General features: G+C 38.9%; 1 protein-coding gene and 1 long non-coding RNA gene across 6 annotated transcripts in view; one reads left to right on the top strand and one right to left on the bottom strand.

The window, feature by feature from the left end:
* LOC138687665 (uncharacterized) overlaps positions 1–9,283 on the top strand; it is a 32,342-nt gene extending 23,059 nt beyond the window's left edge. Inside the window, exon 4 of one of the 2 annotated variants that reach the window (XR_011326781.1) lies at positions 9,027–9,283. This is a non-coding gene — a long non-coding RNA (uncharacterized lncRNA). Of the gene's footprint in view, positions 1–8,315 lie in introns of both variants that reach the window. The other variant, XR_011326780.1, reaches the window with a different exon arrangement.
* TET1 (tet methylcytosine dioxygenase 1) overlaps positions 1–21,320 on the bottom strand; it is an 80,441-nt gene that overhangs the window by 11,541 nt on the left and 47,580 nt on the right. For 2 of the 4 annotated variants that reach the window (XM_069795768.1, XM_069795770.1), the window contains 6 exons: positions 18,362–18,570; positions 17,256–17,406; positions 13,613–13,702; positions 13,003–13,140; positions 6,281–6,301; positions 4,304–4,643 (listed from right to left, as the gene is read on the bottom strand). In XM_069795768.1, the coding sequence (XP_069651869.1) occupies positions 4,304–4,643; positions 6,281–6,301; positions 13,003–13,140; positions 13,613–13,702; positions 17,256–17,406; positions 18,362–18,570 (949 nt within the window). Of the gene's footprint in view, positions 1–4,303; positions 4,644–6,280; positions 6,302–9,626; positions 10,110–13,002; positions 13,141–13,612; positions 13,703–17,255; positions 17,407–18,361; positions 18,571–21,320 lie in introns of those variants that run through there. The other 2 variants (XM_069795769.1, XM_069795771.1) reach the window with 2 other exon arrangements.

Below are 21,320 nucleotides of genomic sequence, written 5' to 3'. Positions count from 1 at the left end.
GCACTATGTAAAAGTTTTTACATAATTGATGAAATTTAGTCTGTCTGAAATTAAGCCTGTGAAACAATCAAAATTCTTGGCTGCCTTAACCCCATATTACGATCAAAGGAAAAAGTGTGTTTATAGATCTTGTCCATCGCAGCAAAAAAGTTACTGAATTACAATAACTCGTGCAATAGCAAGTAACTACTCAGAAATTTTCTTTAAAAAAAAAGTATCTGGGAACATACTCCAGGTAAATCCATCCTTACAAAGCTGCATCATGTTATCTGGCTGTCTTCCATCTAATTGCCACACACCAATTATTTCAGATCTTTGTGGAGACATACTTGTTCAATTTATGTCAGCTCCCTAATCAATTTCTAGTCCTGGCACACTGCAGCTGTGCTTGTTTGTGGAACAGCCTCCTGAAATGACTCATTCTTGTCATGGATAAGTTCAATCCAGAGTCCATTGGCACAATGGGAAAGAATTCCGTTGACTCTGATGGGCTTTGCATCATGTCCTGAAATTGCTTTACATGTGTTTTGCTGGCAGACTGGCACCCCACAGAGAGCTCTCGCATATTCTCATAAAAGACTGTCTCTGTCAGTGTTTCTTCTTTGTTCCATAAATACACAGAACGTTTAATCGCTTTACCAAATATAGAAGAACTATTCTTTCTTCTATTCTGTCTTCTAATAATTTATAAATAGTGATGGATTAAAACCCATTCTTTCAAAAGGAATGCAAAAAAGGCAAAGTAGGATAAATTATGGACACAATAGTTAGTATGCAAACACTGAAGTTGTGGAGGGACATAAGGAAGCCACATCAGCTCTTTAAAAACCTTTTTGATGAAATCAAACTGAAACTGTCTCTAAGTTGGTGGTTCATCTCCTGTTCTATCCAATATGGGCCAAGAAGAATTGCTAGTATTTATAGAGACAAAAAATAACCTTTCTGTCTGTAAAGTTTATTTGTCCAGAATAATGTGGTTAAATGATAAGACTATACAAGGAAGGATGCAAGGCCTGTATCTTTAATATGTATTTTGTAATAATTTGGGATTTCAAAGGCTCTCAGCATTAGCACAAACGTAAAAATAAACAGTTGTGCTGCCTGCTGTTGAGAAAAGGTGAGTGACAAGTGCGCCCCTATTTAATACACGACATTTCTACAAAGGACTTGGCACAGTCGAGATTCAAAACAAGTCTTCACATATGCACGCTCTACCAAGCTGACTTAATCTGTCTTCAGCACTCAGAAGGTCCTCCTCACCACCATCTTTGCTGCCTGGTAAAGACAGTAAAGAGGACAAGAGAGTCCCCTTTCCCTTTTTAATCTCCATTTCTCCATGTGGTGAAGACATGCAGGTTAGAGGAGTCTCTCAAGCTTTCCAGGCTTCCCAGCTGGGGGATACTGGAATGGCTCCGAAATGACGGTCAGGCCTCCTTCAAAAGAGCATACTACCTCTACGTGATGGGCAACATGGCATAGCTGTCCTTGTGACTCCTTCATGATCCTCCCAGGCTACTCCAAAAAGTGATGGCCTCACACGGCCGAAAACACGACTTGACGCTATATACCACAGTTATCACATCTCATCTAATTGCATGTTCTCCATATTATTTTTAATATTTAAAAAGCCAAACCAATATTCTAAACTCTTGTCCTCATTAGTAAATTGAGTACTGTACATTACATACACCATTTATCAATACCTTTTCCTTTACAGTTGAAGTGTAGCTAAGTATTCTTTCATTCTTACATTAGGAGAAAATTTAATAGTAGCATCTGACTTGCTTAATATACCTGCAGCAGTACTTTATTCACTGCTTACCTAAAACTATAGTCAGTATTCTTTTTTCTTACCCTAGTAAGTTTTTCTATCTATTTTTACTATTTTTCAATCCTTTGTCTTTAGTTCTATGTTTAAAAGGTGTGACCAGAATTGAATGCCACTAGTAATATGAAGGGATCCCGATTTAAATAATAGTTTCCTCTAGTTTACCATCAGGAGTGACTACTAGATAGTCTAATTTCAACTCCTCTGACTCACAGGCCCTTTGATTTGTTTTCATCTAAAGCCTAACAATGTCAGCTAGACTAAAATTTTCCATTCTTCAGGACTAAAAGGATACCTGCCACTGGCAGAATGGAAAGAACCAATCAATAACAGATCCCCTATAACCGCAGAAGACCTATATGTACGAGTACAATACTGTAGTATTCTAAATCCCTATTTTACAGATCTTTGCATTTTACTGTGGGTTAGGGGCAAGGCATCAGTGATGTGCTGAGGTCCTTACCCAGCCGTCGTCCTGTATGACTAGAGTAAACACATAAATGATGTGCATATATACTTCAAGTTATTTATCTCATGCAGAGCACACCACCTTGCCTTTTGCAAACCTGAACATCCCCTGCCACTGCTGCCCAGTTAGCAAAGCCTCTCTGAAACTGTTCACATGGCTAACCGCAGCAATATGTGCCATCGGCAGATTTGGGGATTACAGTGTTGACATCTGTTTCGAGGGATTCCACTATCGAAACTTCCATGACAAAACCTGCACTTTTATGATAGAAACTACATATTTCTATTCACATTCTTATTTTTCCATCTCTGAACAACTGCCTCACTCATAAAAGTATTTCTTCCTCACTCCATGACTTATTTTTATCAGCAGCCCTTTTAAATTACTTTACCAAAATACTTCAAGTCCAAACCAATTATGTAAGTTGGCTTGTTTACACAGTTATTTTATTATTTTTTCACATTCAAGAAATAAAGTTCTGTGTTCCCAACGCATATGGCAAAACTCTGGATATTGTACCATTTGTTACAGCCATGTTTTTCAGATATCGAAGCCACGCCTATTTGTAACTACCATGTCACGTACAGGTAGGCGGTTCATAACTCTATTTCAATGTTCCAAAACAACGTTCCAGTGAGATCAGACAATTTCAGAATTCCTTCCCAAACCAGAGCCCTCTAACGCTTCCAGGACTTCCACTCCACCCTGAGCACGATGGAAGTTATTAATCATTGCTTCAGAGTTATTGTTGGACGTCGTCCTCAGCCAGAGGAGCCCATTTATATTTGTTTCAAAGCCTGGACTGTGTCTCCCAAACTTGCATGTAGATTAACTGAATGTCTGTCTCATTTCCTAGGGGTGTCAATAAAACTGCTTTTCTTGTTCTTATTCCATCTTGCTATATGCAATGTTTATTGGTTGCCCTGACTCCTCTACTGAGACAAAGCAGGGTGCTGAGTGCCAGTTACGAAAATGTGTCAAATGGATTTTTTTTTTTTTTTTAATTTTATCCCCCCAAAATGCAGATGTTGTTCTAAATACAGTTAACTATTATTCCTCCCCTTAAATCTACTACATAATTCTGGATGTCTCTCATGAAATAAAATTCAAAATTATAGCAGGCTGGCTAATATTCCTCTCTCCTTCCTAAAAGGCAAATAGGCTATGCTTTAATTCCTTTTAATAATTCCCCCCCCCCCATCACAGAATCTAAGTCCATGGCTTCCTCCACTTCTTCCTTCTTTTCTACTTCTCCTTACTGCAAAGTCCCATAGAATAGGTGTATCCTCTGAAGTACTGGTCCAAAATCTGACCCCAGGTACAACAGCATAAATCAAAAGTGCCTCCGCACAGCTCAGCCAAGTCACGATTCTATGTTGCACAAACATGTCCTGTACCAGGAGGCTCTGGCCACAGTGATCTTCTTGTAACAGAACAACCGTGGCATACCTTTTACCTAGCTGCTGACGGATTCCTCCTCTCTGGCCCCTGCTAATAATATTTCAAAGAACAATTTGAGAAGCACTGTCTTATTTGATAAAACCTGGGTTTTTTTGCAAATCTCTTGCTTTGCAGCAGTATCCATGCCATCGATAGGGAACTATCATCAACTCAGATTCCAAGAAAGCCATTGTCTTTCATAGGAAGTGGGTAACACAGTTCTTGTTCTTTCAAATGAGAGAAATTCGTGTCGGTTATTTAGATAAGCATTCCTACAACAGTATTTCAAGATGATCCTACTGCCATTATTTATTAGAATAAGGGAACTTGGCAATATTTCACTGGTGCTCACATACCACCACAAACTTATTTTTAGGCGATCACCTGTTTTTTTCCTGTGCCAAGAGAGAATACTGACTACACTGACTTGCTCATTAGCTCCTAAAATGCCAGCTATACAAGTATTTTATAAAACCGAGTATTAAGGAGCTTTTCCTTCCCCTCAGATGGGTAAGAGGCAACACAGTATCAGAAGAGACTGGCAGAATTTAATAAGCACCACTCACCTAAACAATGCAAAGTGTTGCCAAGATTTTCTGGGGCTTCAGTTTTCAGCTTTACTGGTGTTGGATATTTTTTATCTATTAATGGCTGCTTTTCAGTCAGGGTCCTCCTTGTGTCTGGTTTCTTTTTCTTTGTAGCTCTGAGAGGCTCAGCTAACATTCGTACTTCTCTGGGAAAAGCTGTGAGCACCTGTATGGCTCCGGCTTTTATCTTAGCTTCCAGTCCCTCTTCGGTGCCGAATTCATCTGTTTGTGAAATTTTGTAAAGAGGTAACACATGGAGCTGTTCATCGCTTGGAATCACCCCCACTCTCCGGTTATCTTCCTTCGTTAATGTACAGACCTGGCAAGAACAGAAACATTTACAAATACAACCACAGACATAAAATACAAAAGTTATTTAAATATTTAAGCAGTCATCCTAGACTTCATTGTTTTCTCATAGTTTATGGCCTCACTGCTATGGGTCTTTCAAATGCAAACATCTGAACAAATATTTTGTTTGATTAATGATGATGCAGAAAAATTATTTGTACTTGAAGAATAAGATCAAGACCCATGTCTTGGACAGGAAAAAATGAAACTTTGGCTCAACTTGCACTATCCACAAATATATGCCAACCTTGGTAAATAATCTGAGCTGTAAATATACTGTAAATTCCTAAGCATTCAGATTTCTTTTTGTTTTTATACATATTTGATGTTCAAATTAATTTTTAAGGACTAAAAAATATGAAAAAATAAAATACTATTTTTGGATCAAACAAGAAGTTTTTATGACATGGAACTGGTTTTGTTTTTTGTTTTGGCTGGCAAATGCAAAAAAAACCAAAAACAAACAGTTACTCATACTGCTCTATATTCTTAGCAATCTCAGCTCTAACTCCCTTCCTCCCGCTTTATAGACACTTTCTGAAATTCACACCCTTCCCCAACTCTGACTGCCTGCTGTAGTGAAGTCATGAGACCCAGCAAATGTTTGGTTTCTCTTAGCTCACTGGCCTACTTTCTCTTATTAAATTACCTGTTGTGAGATACTGGAGCCAAGAGGAGAATGCTGGTTAGATCCAGTTTGATAAGGGCACATCAGAAATGTGGATAAATGTTCAAACTTATTGCAATGGTTTTCTTATTATAATTTTTCTGAATTACTGCTGAACCTTTGCAGTACTTACAATTTTCAGCATTTCTAGAGTTCTGGCCATTATTAATACTAACCCTTCACCTTAAATGAAGCGCTAACATCAGCAGTATGCTTCCTGGTTTTGTTCTGTGCTTTCCAAGGGATGGCGACAGTTTTACACGTACAAGTGAGTGTACAAATAGTCACACCATTTATAGTGTTATTGATTACATTCATAAAAGACTACTGTTTTTCACAACAATACACTACATCGCTAGAAAGCCATGCATTAATATCATGGCTTAGTTAAGCTGCTGTTTCACAGGGAGTTACTAACTACACACATACAGGAATTTGAGCGCCTTCCAAGGATGAGATGATACTCCCTAAATGGAAACGTCATCATTCCATCATTGTGTAGGCTGAATGTGATGCCTATCATAAACAGTTAATCCAATTTCTCAGAATCTTGTCACCATGCCTAGCATTCCAGGGGAGAATAATAATATTATTATTTTGGGGGGGGGACGACACACCAAACATTTTTGATTTTACAGCACAGCTTTCACATAAAGGCATCACACAATTATTTCTAGAATAATAAAATTACAGAATCACAAACTAAAAATCCTAAATCAATAAGGTGGTGGTAAGGGCTTTATAAATAGCTATATGCAAAGCTTGACAGTTGCAGAGCAGCAAAAGGAGAAAAATTGAGGGGCAGAGACAAAGGAGAAGAGCTTTTCAGCTGGCATTTTGAAAGGATCGAGAGAAGGGTTCTTAAGAAGGCAAAGTGAAGGGGCAATTAGAAGCTGATGAGTAGCGTTTACTGATCTGCTTGCTCCATGCGTACTTACCTCTACTGGGCAGCCTTTGGACTATGAGGAAGATTTAGAAAAAACAACAAGTTGTTCCATGAGCAGTGAGTGACGCCTGGTTCCCTCCCTATGGACTTCTCCATCCCCACACTCCCACGTGCCCAACCCCAGCACCGTTATCCCTGCTCCCGCCTCGGAAGCAGGGCCTGGCTGAAGCTCCGTGCCTCCTGGCTACCAGGCCAGCAGGTGCACCCAGGGCCGCAGCTGTGAGGACCCTGCTGCCTCCTCAGTGGAGGAGCTAACCTGGATCCATCTCCCCCACTCAACAGTGAAATTTCACAACTTGGAACAAACGGTTAAAATCTCCGAAGACGATTCAGTTTCTGCAGAGTTCAGTGAAATCTGGTTGAACTTTGCCAGCAGATTCCAAGTTATTCAGGAAGGGTGAAAGAGGGTAGGGCGTACAGAGAGCACAATGACGTATGACTCGTTCTTAGAAAGCCCAACACATCCTCCCCTTCTACATTAAAAACAAAAGCAGTACTGAAATAAGCATGAAGGGGCTTAGCTCCCACTTGTTCTCATCAGAAACAGAATGATTCTCACCTGGCTTTAAAAATATTCTGTCCAACCTGTATGTGTCTGGACCAATGCACTAGTCTGAAAACTGTCCAAATCTTGAAGATTCAAGCCACAATCTTGCTTATTTTGAAAATTGAGACCCTCATCCAATTTACAGTTTTAAATTTTCACGCATTTTACCAGACACTTTCATTGAAAACCGATCTTGTACATTTATTCTTTTCCATAAAAAGATTTACTCTTAAAAAGGTATTAATCATCTTTCATCTGACTTACAATTAGGCAAAGGTAGATTAGCTCTACATTTTCACAATGCTTGGCCCCGGGGAGAGCATACAAGCAGAGACAAAAATCAAAGCTCATATTGGTTGAAGGAAGGCCTATTTTAAGCAAAAGTCAGTATTTGTCACTACCACAAAGCCAACACTCTCTTTAGAACAAGAAAGCTAAAGAACTGTTTTGAGGAACTAAAGAAGATGAGGGCTGCAGTGTATTGGCAGAAGTATGTTGAAACTATAGTCAACTCCAACACACACAATATATTAGATACTGGGTTAGAACACCCAAAGTTAAGAAATTCAGGTATATTAAAACCTATGTTAAAAACCTGAAGACCAGTACACTTACAGCCTAAACACCATGACAACAAATTTAATATGTGTAAAATTTCGAGGTCCATGTCCCCTGTAATATATTTTAATATTAAAGGAAGGACACAATGGCAAGTGGATAACTGAAAAGTTAATGTTACGGGAAGACCAGCTATAAATTAAGGCCCTACAGGTAAGCTAGCAATTTACAGCTGAAGTAGAATATCCACCAAATGAGGAACATCCATTTCAAAAGCCACTCCAATATTCAAATCTGTGCAAAATATTCCATTAAGAAACTTAAAGACAAGCTATCACTGAGAAGTTAAAAGCAACGTTTTCCACTGGCACTGATACTGTGCTGCAAACTGACCAAAATTAAACCCGAACATGAGAAAATCATGGACTCTGTTAAAGCCCCTTTACATAGTGAAGCTGCATATCCTGCTACTCTAAATACTTTTTCCAGAACATGCAGCTAAATCATCAGGATGCTCAAAAGCCAAAGAAAATGTTGGCCAAGTGGTTTGTTTAGATTTCCAGTGTGCTTGGTGATCAAAACCATTACCTATTCTGGGTTTAGTGATGTCATGGTAAAAGTTGCATATTTGTAAAACTTTATTTTTATTTCTTTTAAACTTAAAATGCACCCACTAACTCAGTGAAATTCCCTCCACAGATCTCCAGAGAAACATCTGTAGCCACACAGCTCCCAACGCATTATTGTTGGACTCTTTGATCTGCCTTTGTCCTCTTGAACTTCACACGTAGGAATGATGTAGCCTTTTCCACTATGTCGTAAGAACAGATGTTTTAAATTGAAGTTTCAGCAAAGCAGTCAAACAGCCTTTGTAAACCTGAAAGATGGAATCAAGTTTCCTACACTCATCTTTCCTTTGCAGATGGAAAGCAGAGTGGGTGCCACTGGGGACTCCAAGGTGCTGCTGTATCAGAAGAGCGTTGCTTTGCCTTTACAGCTGAGACAAACTGTGTCATTCTATTGGCCTGTTAGACCCTGAATGAGTGTGCGTAAGTCTGAGAGCCAGAGAAGGGAACCCCAAACACGTTTTCCTTTTGACCACTATATACACACGTAGGAAGTGTCATCAGACAGCATTTCTGTACCGTATGCTGTAACGCGGGTATGGCACACAAAGCACTGTCTGTGAGCTCGCAGGTTATAGAGTGAACTACTACTGTTTCTCCATTTGCACCATATAAACAACAGTAACAAAAATCCTTCCTTTACAGCCCTGTGGGGTTTCTCTTTCCTCCTATTTGTTATAATCTGAACCACCAACTTAAGCATCTAATACTTCTGTAGCTCACAAAGCAAGCTGTGGGCATGGTCCTGGACGTAGTCTAGCCACTCACAGAGACACTCTGTCATTTATTGCAAAGGCCTGGACCTATATGCAATGACTGGATGAGCTATAACTACAGAAATACAGTAAGTTATTGGAAGAGCAGAGGATTTTTTTTTTTTTAAATAAATCAGTAAGAGTTTGTTGATGGACTGATGATTGACACTACTTAGTTATGCTGCCAATAATAAATTTTATATTGTAGCTGCCCTTGAAGCATAGATTTATCTTCTTTCCCTTCTTCCACAGAGCCTGCTACAGACTGTGTGGCACCAATGATTACATGTAATTGCAGCTGGTGTCTCTCCTTCCTCAACCCCAGCAGAAAGGGCAACATGCCCCATAGGATGAGAAACAGCCATATACATGCTACAGAACTAGCGCAGTCATCATTAATCATGTTGTTCCAGTCACTGTAAAACCCTGTATGTCAGTGATTTAAACAGATTCATGCAGGTATGAAGCATGTGATCCTTAGCAGCTAATCCAATAAAGAAACAAAAATACTTACATTTCACAGACTCCATTAATAACTAGAAAGCTTTTATCTATGTGTTGCTCATTTAGCTTCGTATCCACAAGGAACACTGCACCCTAACACTGCAGCTGTAGTGTACATCAATGGCCCTTAGGAGAATGTTAAAAGATGACAAAAGAGTCTGAGTAAAAATGGATGGTATATTTATTGACTTAAAGGTTCTTAAAAAACTCAATTTGTAGGCAGAAGTTACTTTTGCTTCTTTCAGGTAAACACATTAGTTTACACCTGTGTAGAACTGCCAAGTGTTTTCATTCTACTACAGAGCAAACAGGGAATATTCATTTTTATTTTTAGCTTTTCTACTAAAAAGCAGCTCTGCTAAATTCAGGGTGTGATTCTGCTAGGCAGGAAAAATGTTCAGCTAATCAAGTCTCCCATGGTAATCCTCAATTTGTGTAAGTTAAGATGTACTATTCTATCCTGTATCTACAGAAGACACGTCAAAAGACTTCCCCCCCCCCCTAACAAAAATGACAGCCTTATTTATTTTCAGTCACATACAAATAATGCAGCTGATCATCAGAACATGCATACCCAGAAAAATACCAGAATGCTTTTCTGAAATTCTGGCAGAGGCAGAGGAAGGAAATGATTATTGGCAGCTCATTAGATAAGATACTCCTTCAAGTGTACAGTAAACTCCATGCTTATCATTAAACTCATCTAAGTGTTTTGCTGCACTCATGTCTGTGTCTGGTTTAAATAATTTAAATAGCTTCTGGTTTTCCTTTAGTTTCAGTGCACTGTGTAGCATTTCTTTCATATTTGTGGTGAAAGTGATCCACCAACAACTGAAAGCAGAAAATGAAGAGGTGTCACTTATGCCTTCAGTAGTGGCGACAGAGCTGGCAGCATTCACAAATACCATCTTATAAGGTATTTATTTTAACCTTTTTAGTCTAGAGGAATTTCGAATTTTACAAATGAAGATTTTGTGTTGGAATAAGGAGGAAGGGATGAAATCTTACCAATGCTAACGAGGTGCAAGATGACAAGTACACTTTGTACAGGCTTTAAACTGTGAGGTGTGACTACCATTTAAAAAAATCAAATAAACAAAATACAAGAGAAAAATAGTAAATAAAGTTATGGATGTTTGAGGTTTGTAAGGCAGTGCAAATCATTCTCATTCTGCTTCTTACCACATTATCAGAAAACAGTCATCTATATGAAAGATGTCAACTCGGTTAGATGAATTACTTGCACATAGTACATTTTCACAGACAAAATATGTCATAGTTATGTAAATGACCCCTCAACCATTATTACCAGTGATTTATGAGAAATCATAATGTATTTTAAACTATGTAGGTAGCCAAAGCAGCTTCTGGAACTAGATGGGAACGCAGGAGGTGACCAGACAGATGCTAGAATCCACATGTAGTAATTTCTTTTTGTGTTCCTACCATTAGTTTTCCTATGTTATTGCCCGAATCTGCCAAAATTAACAACCTTCGTTTTGATTATCATCGAACCGATCTAGACTGGAGAAAGCCCAGCATGTCCTATCACCTCGTTTGCAAACCAACAACATTGTTTGCTTTAGGCTTCCAGTATGTACCACAGTAACTGTATACCCAGACAGACTAACAGGCAGCACACTCTGTGTGTCCTATCAATCACACCCACATCTACTCACTGTGAAGGCTGTATATAGATCATTAGGTAACTCTGAACTCTTAATTCACCTTCCAAATGCCCCAATTTAAGTATATAAATTGAGTGTTAATACTTGCAATGATTTCCTATTTATATATAGCCCTTTGTTGCAAGTATATTAAAACAAAGAGAGATCAAATCTAAATAAAGAGAATGTCAGGTATGGAACAGTTATCTGTATGAGTGAGCTATTTGATGAAAATCCAATTCCAAGGCATAGTTTGCAGCAGTTATAATGATTCGATAATGTTCTGCAAGACTTACAAGATTTGGCAGAACATGATAGAAAGACAACGGTAAGTTCTGGCCTATACAACAACCTTACACAGGTCATAATTTTCCATGCTGCTTTGATTTGGAATTTCTTGCAAACACACCACATACAATCTGTGGAAATAAAGTACCAACACCATCAAGAATAAGCTGAAGCTGAAATAACATCAGATGATTACAGATAAATGCATTTGTAGAACTATTCCCCAAATACATTCCTCAAAAAAAGGGCTAATTGTCCCTCCAGCTGCTTCTGGCCATAACTTATGACTTTTCTGGGATCCCATGTGGCAGAATGAGTAGCAGACTTGGTTTCCATTTCATTTTGTCTTTAAGTGAAGAGGCAAGGTAGCACTTAACAAAATATCACTATTTTTGGAATACCCAAATTAAATTTCATTAAAAAGTATACCATGCAGTTTGTCATGAAAAGGAAGTCTCATTTTCAAATTTGGGATCTTTAAGAGGTTTGAATTCCTATGCTTCAGAAGCTGTGAAGGGACAGTACTTACACATGAGACTACTATTCATAGCATCTTACTAATATTTTGCAAAGTATGCTTCCAGCATTTTCTTACAGAATATCCACATGTAAGTAGCATTCAGTGCTAATCAAAAATATTTGTCTGTTCAGGACTGGCATTCCTGGTGAATTCCAAGACCTGCTTCTGTACTTTAAAGTAACAGACATTTGCCAACATACAAGCACACAATTAATACTCAACAATTGTACCAGTCGTTTCACTGCTGTTACACACAAACGCTAAATGTTAAGTATACCTTTGAATGCAACATTTTATTGAACCACAGCAACATAATTCTTCAATTTGCATCTCTGGATTTTAAAAAAAGACCGTTTCTAGAGTAGGCAGAGATTTTAGATAATTTTTTTTCCCAGATATGCATCCTTTGATAGAGAAATTATTCTTGAGTGTTACCTCCGCTGAGGTACAAGAAGCCATCCCAGCTATTTAGAGCACCGCAATGCTCTAACTACTAAAAAAACCACATTGCCAGTTTTATTTTCTTTTCTCCTTTGTGCTTGTCTTTCTTCAAGACTATGGTCTCAATTTCTAAAAGATCACTTAACTAAGTAATTCCCAACTGATTTTGTCACTAGCAATCCAGCAAGGTATTTGGTACAACGACCACACCAAAAAACCCCACACTTGTGGGTTTTCCTTTCATAATGAGATTGAAAGATCTTAACAGTCACCTGACTCCACCATGATATCATACTCCCTACTTTCTGACTAGTAACTATACTAATGTGAAGCCTGGTAAGTGCACCGTGCAAGAAAAAGTCAATTTGATGAGAACTGAGCCTGGGGGAGGTAAATTAATAATGAAACAGTTTGGTTTAGCTCTTCCTCTAGAGAAGTCTGTACAACTCCTCAGTTAGATAATTATTTGCCTTTGAACATCAAACCTTTACTGTGAGTAGCTTATCTGTCCTATGGCCAATCCTCTCCAAAGAGCCTGGATCTCTTAAAAGAATTAAGGGATTTTGTAGGAAGGGTCACTCCCATACCTTTCTCAATCTGTTCTGTAATAAGATGAACTTAGGTCCTCTGTCGTTCAGTAATAAATATATGCAAATAACGTGGGAATTTATAAATGACAACATGCAGTTAATTTCATAATGCCTTAAAAAACTTCATGCAAATGTACCCACTAAATCAAGCAGCATTTGAAAAACACACAGGAATCACAACAGTAAACAGTACAAATGAGAAAATCCTATGTACATACCACAGTGCTTCCGTTGTGCATGTTATGTGTGTCCTTATGGGCATGGGCACAGAAATCTATGCAAGCTGTTACACCAGAGAAAGGCCTACCATCCTTGGACCCAAGCCGACAGTCTGGGCCCATGTGTTCATTTTCCACCTAGAAGTAAAATAAACTACAGGTACTTGGGACTGAAAGTGAGCGACTTGGAACCCCACGAGCCACAACTGCACTGGTGACTGAATAAATGCAGCCCGTAAGAATGACAGGAAAGCATGTATTTTCCTGTGAAACATGCAACAGTTATGACTGGACGTCAACGAGATAATAGGCTCAGCCAGAGCCAAAATGTCTTTAAATAATAAAAACGTTTTATTTACAGTATTTTCTCTAAGCCCTTTACTTGTGCACAGCTGAGGGCATAACTCAACCATCAGCTGAAACAAAAAAAAGGTGCAGTATTTTTAAAACTAGCCAAATGAAGCAACCACTGTAAGTAAGCACAGGGATTCACCACATCTGTGAGGTCCGCGGCTTCTACCCATGAACATGCTTTGGGGTTTCATCTTGTTTTCAAACTGTGCTGCTTGTTCAGAGCTACAGCCACGCTAGTGGAATGTCGCAGACCTACCTGGTTCTGGAAAGCTTCAGGAGCAAGCTTTTTATAAACCGGAGCCACGTCAGTTGCTAAAGTTTGCAAATTATTTTCAAGAAGTTCCTCCTGCAGAGAAAGACAACATTCAGAGTGCTGTAATTTGCTTTCAAAGAATCTAATCCAGTTTAGATATGACTGACAAGTCAGCGAAGCTAAGGAAGTCCACCTCTATCTTAAATTTTATTAACCTGACTTCTGTTTTGGTGCCTTGTGTCACCAACCGTAAATAAGCCTACTTTCGCATGACTAAAATACCAAAATTGTTAAATGGAAGTCAACCAAATAATAATGGAAGGTATCTGTTAGGGTAAAGAAACCCAATACACAAGGAACTGATTTTTGCATCATTTCCTTCTTCTGACACATAGACAGTTGAGGAATGAGGTATGCTCCACACAAAATAGAGAAGTAACATCCAGAAGAGAAAAATTATATCACATGCTGAGTGAAGATGGAACCCCAGGTCTTCTTTTAGTGGTTTGCTTATGGGGCCTTAATTTATGTCGATACAGGTCTGCTGAAAGAATCCCAGGTTTCCGTTCTCTTTTTCTTTTAATTGTATGAGTAACTCCCAATAGCATTTAACATTAATTTCAGCTCTTAGGGGAAGAGGGAGGTTTCTAACGTTGCAACAGAATTCTTATTAGGAACATTCAATAAATATTTTGGGTTTTGGAGGTGCAAAACTCAGGACTTTATGGAAATATCTACTAGATTAGGAAGTAATATTCCTTTCCTTGAGGTAAGCTGTATAAACACGGAGCTAGCTAGGTGGGCTTCTATGGCAGTGTGACATTTAAACTCTTGTTTATAGAAACAGTCCCTAAATTCTTTTCCTAAATTTTTGCTTTTCCAGGAAAATCACTGACCAACTGGGAAAGAAAAGGGTGGTGACATACTCCCTACTTTGTTTTCCTCCAAGGGCCAGGCTTTGACAGACAACTGCAGCTTCAGTTTTGCATGCTGTATAGTGGCAAAAAATAACAGCTTACTTTATTTTGTTCAAAAAAAACCCAAACCAAAACAAACAACACCACTTATCACCATATATTGTAAACACCAATGTATATAAACATACAAGGATACTTTCACATTTTTCAATGTGATCTTGCATTACAAAACGATACCGTATTTTTAACTCAGACTACAGCCAGTTTATTAACTGTTGAGCACTACCACAAGTTTTTCTGAACTGCATGGAAGGTAATGCATCCTTAATTATCCATCCTATGTACTATTCTTACCTAGGTGTATTACACCCTTAACCTCATCTCACTCTATCCAGTGCCTCAAATGATCCAAGTCTTTCTAGACTTCGAACTATCTTCTTCTTAATTCGCTATACCTCCTAGCTTTATGTCATCCGCAAAACCATCAATATCCAATATTTAGCTAAAAGAAGTATCTGCTAGAAAAATTAATGACAAAACCAAATGAAGAGAAAAATTATTTACTACTTTGAGATGCACTGACAACCTGCACACACACCGCAACTGCCCAAGCACCACTGCTGCCTACAGCTGGAGGCTTTTGCACGGTGGCAGCCTAAGTGTGCACACACTTCCCTCGCAGGCAAACACAGTTATGGAGTGCCTGCATGCTGTGCAACCCTCATCCCCTCTCAGCTGCAGAAACCAAAGAGGCCTTAAAACAACTTCAATGGAAAAGAAGAAATGAGGGAATGCACTTTTAGATCACAAATCTAGAAAATGTCCTGGTTCAGTATCTTCTCTTTTAGGCAACGGCTGTTGCCCTGTGGTAGAAGGCATTCTCCTGCAAAAACCTGCAGGTTACCTGTCAAGTGAACAGGCCGTGCCAGACAGCTCTCATGAGGGGGGTATCATTTCCAGGTGCTGCTGTGAATGCCATCGTGCTTGACTAAGTGTCCGAATGGGGCTCAGGGTGGCCGTTTCACAGACTCAGGAAGTGATGCCACCATCAGAGCTTGCAGTCCCACGGAGTGTATTCTGACCACAGACAGATCTCTTGGAGCTGTCTTGTAAGAGATCTGGCACAGCCTAATATTTCTTTACATAGTACCTATGAAGGCTGCCACCTTTGCTGATTCCCCAGAGAAAACACATGCACAGAATGCTCCATGCGTAGCACTACACAGGGGGAGACCCTAAAACCACAGGATCACAGAAAATGGAAAAGGACAAGGAGAAGGAACAGGATTCCTAAAATGAAAGAATGCCCAAAACATACATTTTTCTATAAACTGAAAATTTATAAAATAAATTCCCTCTTGAGACAAGCAGGGCTATTTTCAGCTTGTACTGCCTTAGTCATGTATTCAAGTGAGAAGAAGGGCACAAGGGCCGTGCACACTCTGTTCTGCTGAGGCAGAATTCCCCCACTTCAAGCCCTAATGAAGTCTGTGAATACCCACCATGCGAGTGGACAGCACAACTCAGAGGAGATTGAGGGTTTTGCATTCATGCACATATACGTAAAAGATGCTTCATCAAGCCTTTCAGGAAAAAATTAGGACTTGGGAGGAATATTTAGCTCCAGCGAGTCAACTGACATCTCTCTCTTCCAAGAAATAATGTTTAACATTGTGTGTACATACGCACGTGTACACTACACATTAAAAAATGCAGGAATACCTCTGTTACTGTCTGGACTTCAACCAGCTGGGTCTTTTCTGTAGCTGGTAGCAGTGGAGTTCAGGAGCCGAGAAGGATTATCAGCAGGGTAACCCAAACGGAGAACTAGGTAAGTGACTGCTATACTACAGTATATCTCTCTTACAGCATGCCAGATGTGCTAGTAAAGACGTGATACTTTTATCTAGGAGTTCCACAGGGAAGTGGGGTTAGACACATCTACAGTCAGAACAAAAGGCACTTTAGAGTTACCCTGAGGAATATAAGTTCATCAGGCAGCGATTATCAGTTTACAACATGTTTATTCCTTCTTCATGAAAAAATTTCCAATGTAAAAAACAAGTTTGGTTGGTTTTTTTTTTTAGAGGTTCATTACTTCACATAATCCACCACTGTATCTTCTGTGCCATCTCAGCTTTATGTCATCACTAACACTCATAAGCAGCAATTACAGTATCATTTCACTGCATCATATCTTAGTGTATTCATTCCTTCAAGCATGTTTAAAAAACATGCTGTCCACAGAAAAAACAGTTTATTCTAGGTGGCAGACAGAAGACCAGGTTGTCAGCTAGTCAGACAGCAGTGTGAAAGCAGTGCAACCCAAGGTACAACATTTTCTATGACAAGGCAAAAGGACTGAATCTCTGAGGTGCAGGCTTGGTCCTTAGAAAAAACCTTTAGCTGTACTTTATACTGACAAAGAATTAACATTTCATACAGAGTTAGACAGTGGAGCCAAATATCCATACATAAAAGCATTTAAGGATAATTTTAGGGTATTTAAATACATAGTAAACAACGCTAAGTTTTCATACAGTGGAAAAATCATAAATACTACATTTACAAAACATTTAGTTGGGTGCCTGTGTGGTAAGCTATGCATACGCGTGTGAGAGAGAAGAGGTGGATATCTGTAGATTCCATTTCTAGTTCTGAAAATCATCAGAGTAAGTATTTGGAGGAAAAAAACAAACAAACAATAAAATAAATAAAATAAATCTTACTTGTTTAGGGTCATCAGTGAGAAGCCTAAATTTCCTGGGGTTTTTGCTTCTGGCAAACTTACAGCCATTGAAATACATACTCCATGAACAGCCAAATGAGAATGATGCTCCACAAGTTTCTGGATCAAGTCCTTGACATGCACAAGTACGACTATGAAAGGAAATAAAGACACATCAAGTCAGCTGACAACACAGCTCTTTTTTTTTAGGTCAATCCTATAATACATAGCATAACAATAGAGGAATTTATAAAATATATGGTTTAACCGGGTATTTTTTGTTAAGGAAATATTAATATGTAGAGGACTGACTTTTTCCCCCATAAAGACAGTCTCAACTCCCCAGAGCCCCACTTCTGGGAAATAAATTCATAACACTCAGTTACAGCTATATAAATAATACCCATGTTACTTTGATTTTGACTTCTCCAGTTGGATAAAATTTTTATCCAAGAAAATACCACTGCTGCTAAAGGTTACCCCTAAATCCAATAATTATTTTGTTATGTGCGGCAATACCATTAGCTCCAAACTGATCCAACTTTCAAAGTGCAACACTTCTACTCAGCCCAACCCTTTAAGAGCACAAGCATTAGATTCAGGTCACTGTACAGCTATTAGAGTCTGTTAAATGTGGGCTACACAAAAAATCAGCACAAAGGCAGCACTGCTACAGAGCCTGAGTTGCAATATATTATCTAGTCAATTAAACTAAATCCTCTCAGAGGCACAGAGAGGAAGATCCTAATTTTGAGTGTTCAATCTCTCATTTATTTAAAAAAGTCACATATCACCTTCTTAGCAGCTCTTTAGCATGGCCCTGTGTGGAAAGGGCACACTGACTGTCTTCAGGCAGCATGCACAAAGCCAGAAGTTCACTGCCACCCCTTTCCCTGGGTGTAGCATGTACAACTATCACTTACAGCCTGGTCTCTAGGAAAAGTCAGGAACTAAGTTTTTTTATACTGAAATGACACCTAGTGGTTTGTAGTTTTAAATGAGCTTTTGTATAGTTATTTTATTAGTTGAACTATTGAATTCTTAAGTTATTTATTGCAGAACATTCAAAAGGCAACACAACAATAATTTACTATTAAAGTAACTTACTCTTCATTTAACGCACATCTACGGCTGGTGGGACAGCCATATTTTCTGAGACTCTGCGTCAGTTCTTTGTACAGCGTATCAGCCAGGAGATGAGGGATCCCTTCCCAGGCCAGTATGAGAATCACGATGACAGCAGTTTGACAGTGGTGTCCTGCACGCTGACGTACCAAGCACAGCAACTTTTCCTCATCGCTACTTCTTCGTATCACCTGGAAGAATCATTTTGTTTATTCTTAGATAAGTGTAGGAAACATGTAATGCACTGCTCTTCTCTGGGACACATAAGGCCTTGAAGAGTAAGAAATACTGCTGCCCAGAGAGTCCCTCAGCAAGCAGGACTGGAACAGCATCACACACTGATCTCTGGTATAGAACATGATTTTGCGTTGCCTTTTTACCTGTAGAAGAAATAGCAGTACATTTTACAGGAGGAGGAATATTTTAGATGTTCTACACAAACAATAAAGAATATGGATTAAGAGAAAAATAACTACTAGAAGGAAATAATAATCCTGAGACAACAGATCCACTGCAAACCTAACAGTTACCTTGAAAGTAATACTGAAAACATACTGCCAAAACCCAGAATGCAGGTACATAAAAGCACATCACAAAAACGCATGTATACGTGGGTTAGGATGGCTACCACAGTGACACGTCAGTACATAAAATGGTTCCCACCTTGCAAAGTAAGATTAGAAGAAGGTGATGAAAATAAACTCCATTCTTATCGAAGGAAGTAATGAGATTTTTCAGAACATATCCCTAGAAAATCTACACAACAGAGTGCTGAAGTTTTTTACTAAATGGTATGATATACAAAGCAACCTTTGTCAACTTTATCCATGAAACAAAAAGACTAACACAGTATTGAACCATACAATATACCACTGAACTAAAAAAGAAAAAAAAAAAAAAAAGCCAGGCAGCCCTACTCCCACATTAAAGCTAGGCAATACAAGAACACAATCTTTGAAAATATGTTTATCTATTCTTCAAACGTATTTTAGCCAGCACAGCCTGTACGAGGCCTCCAACAAAGGTTAATTTCAAACGTATTAGGCCTGGACCTTTCTCAGGCACTAGAGGCTAAATCCTCTTCCTCCACTCTGCCATACATAGGATGGGGACCAGCAAGTCTCTCTTCCTCACTGCGTGCAGACGGCAAGCCCTTGCAGATATTCTCTGCCAGCTCTGTAGCCATACACTTGCTCAGGGCAAGCAGTCGGTCACCCTGGCTTTCCACCCAACACCCCCTCTCCATCAGCAGAACTCCCATACATACGTTACTAGTCACGGACTATAAAAGCTGGAAGGCAATGGAGTTTCACCTACTCTTTCAATACCTCCAAATATCTGAGTTTTCATGCAGATTCCCTATTGGGCTGATGTCAAAGCTTCTTTGTGGCCAGATGTGCAGCTGTCATTCATGTGTGACCCCTAGCCCGATCAGCTGTGAATACCTAAGTTATTTGAACTCATTAAAAGCAGGGACCAAAGTACACTTGCAATTAATCTGCAAATGAAAAGGTTTTCAATGGACGAACAGTTTCAGAGGGAATCTGTGCAGGCTTAGCAGGAAGAAGCAAGCTTAAAGTTAATTTGTGTCAAGAGAATAAGTATCACCCTTCTAAAGTTAATCATACAGTCTTACAATCAGCCTTAAACTTCATGAGAAAACAAGCAAATGCATCCAAGATACCATTCCTCAAAAGGAGTCTTGGTTGTGACTGACCAACCAGTACAGTATTTTTTATAAAGAAGGAAAAATAATGCAACTCATTTACATTTGAGTGAGGTTTACAGAAAATCTATTATGGCTGATATACAATACAGGTTATTCATGTCAGTGTGAGTTTTACATTCCTGCGGCAGCACAGTTCCTTCAAGTCAGAAGGAGAGGAATTTAATTTTGTTACTCAGCATGAAGGGTGATGCTTTTACTCTTTTTTCTTTTTCTAGACTTCGTAACTTCAATAAAGAAATCTGGTACCTCTTAGTTTCTCAGTACATCAGGTTGCCCTTTCTGAGTTCTCATATAGTTCTAAACTGGAAATACACAGTCCAGGAAAAATGACAAACAGACAGGAAGGAAATTTATAGTTTCCTTTAACACCACACTTCCCTGGAGTTAAACATAGCTGGAGTTTGCTTCATTATGCATGCAGTAGAGAATGCAATACTCTTACTGGACCCAAAAACATTTTACAATCCATCATCTTTCAGGCCACAAAGGTAGATAATAGATTTATTAGTTGTCTGAATTTAATTTCTGTGGCTCTTAAGAGGTTACATCGTATGCTCATCTGACTACTGCAGCCAGAGTACTCCCATCCTTTCGTTAGCAGAGATAAGGCACTTTTCTCACCTGACTGTTATGGTCTTAGAAGAGCACAACTTGCACTGAAACAATCACGGTTCCTCCAGGCCTGCAGCCAGTGACACTGCAGACAGAGCTGGAGCCACATTGCTTTCCCCATATAAACTGATGATGCCCCTTCACGTGCTATGGCTGACATTCTCAAAGCAGTAATAAACAGAGCCTCTCTTTTGTAATAATAATAAATCCACAGCAATACCACGCTCAATATACAGAAAAGCACATTTGAGCAGGACAGCTAAAAACTATGGAATAAATCCAGCCAACAGAAACACCATGTCATTCTTGATTTAACAATTTTTCTAGTAGGGGAAACAGCCACTGCAATTGTGGCAGTTTGGCTTGGTGAGTTCTTAGTTACATTAACACTCATGTAAGTCCATTAATTTCCAACTTGTCATTTGTTCTCCAGTGCCTGACTACATCAAATACATGTTTGAACTCTATAATAAGTTATATGTATATTGTGTTATAAGTATAAATATATCAAGCAAAAGCAAAACTGATTGCCTTTGCTTTTGTTACTAAACTTGTGGTTATCTGAGTAATTAGTACTACAAGCTGTGTACCCCTTACCAA

The sequence above is a fragment of the Haliaeetus albicilla genome, chromosome 11, assembly GCF_947461875.1.
Source record: "Haliaeetus albicilla chromosome 11, bHalAlb1.1, whole genome shotgun sequence".
Classification (NCBI taxonomy): domain Eukaryota; kingdom Metazoa; phylum Chordata; class Aves; order Accipitriformes; family Accipitridae; genus Haliaeetus; species Haliaeetus albicilla.
Note: the sequence above shows the minus strand (reverse complement) of the source record. Positions and strands in the feature narration are given on the sequence as shown.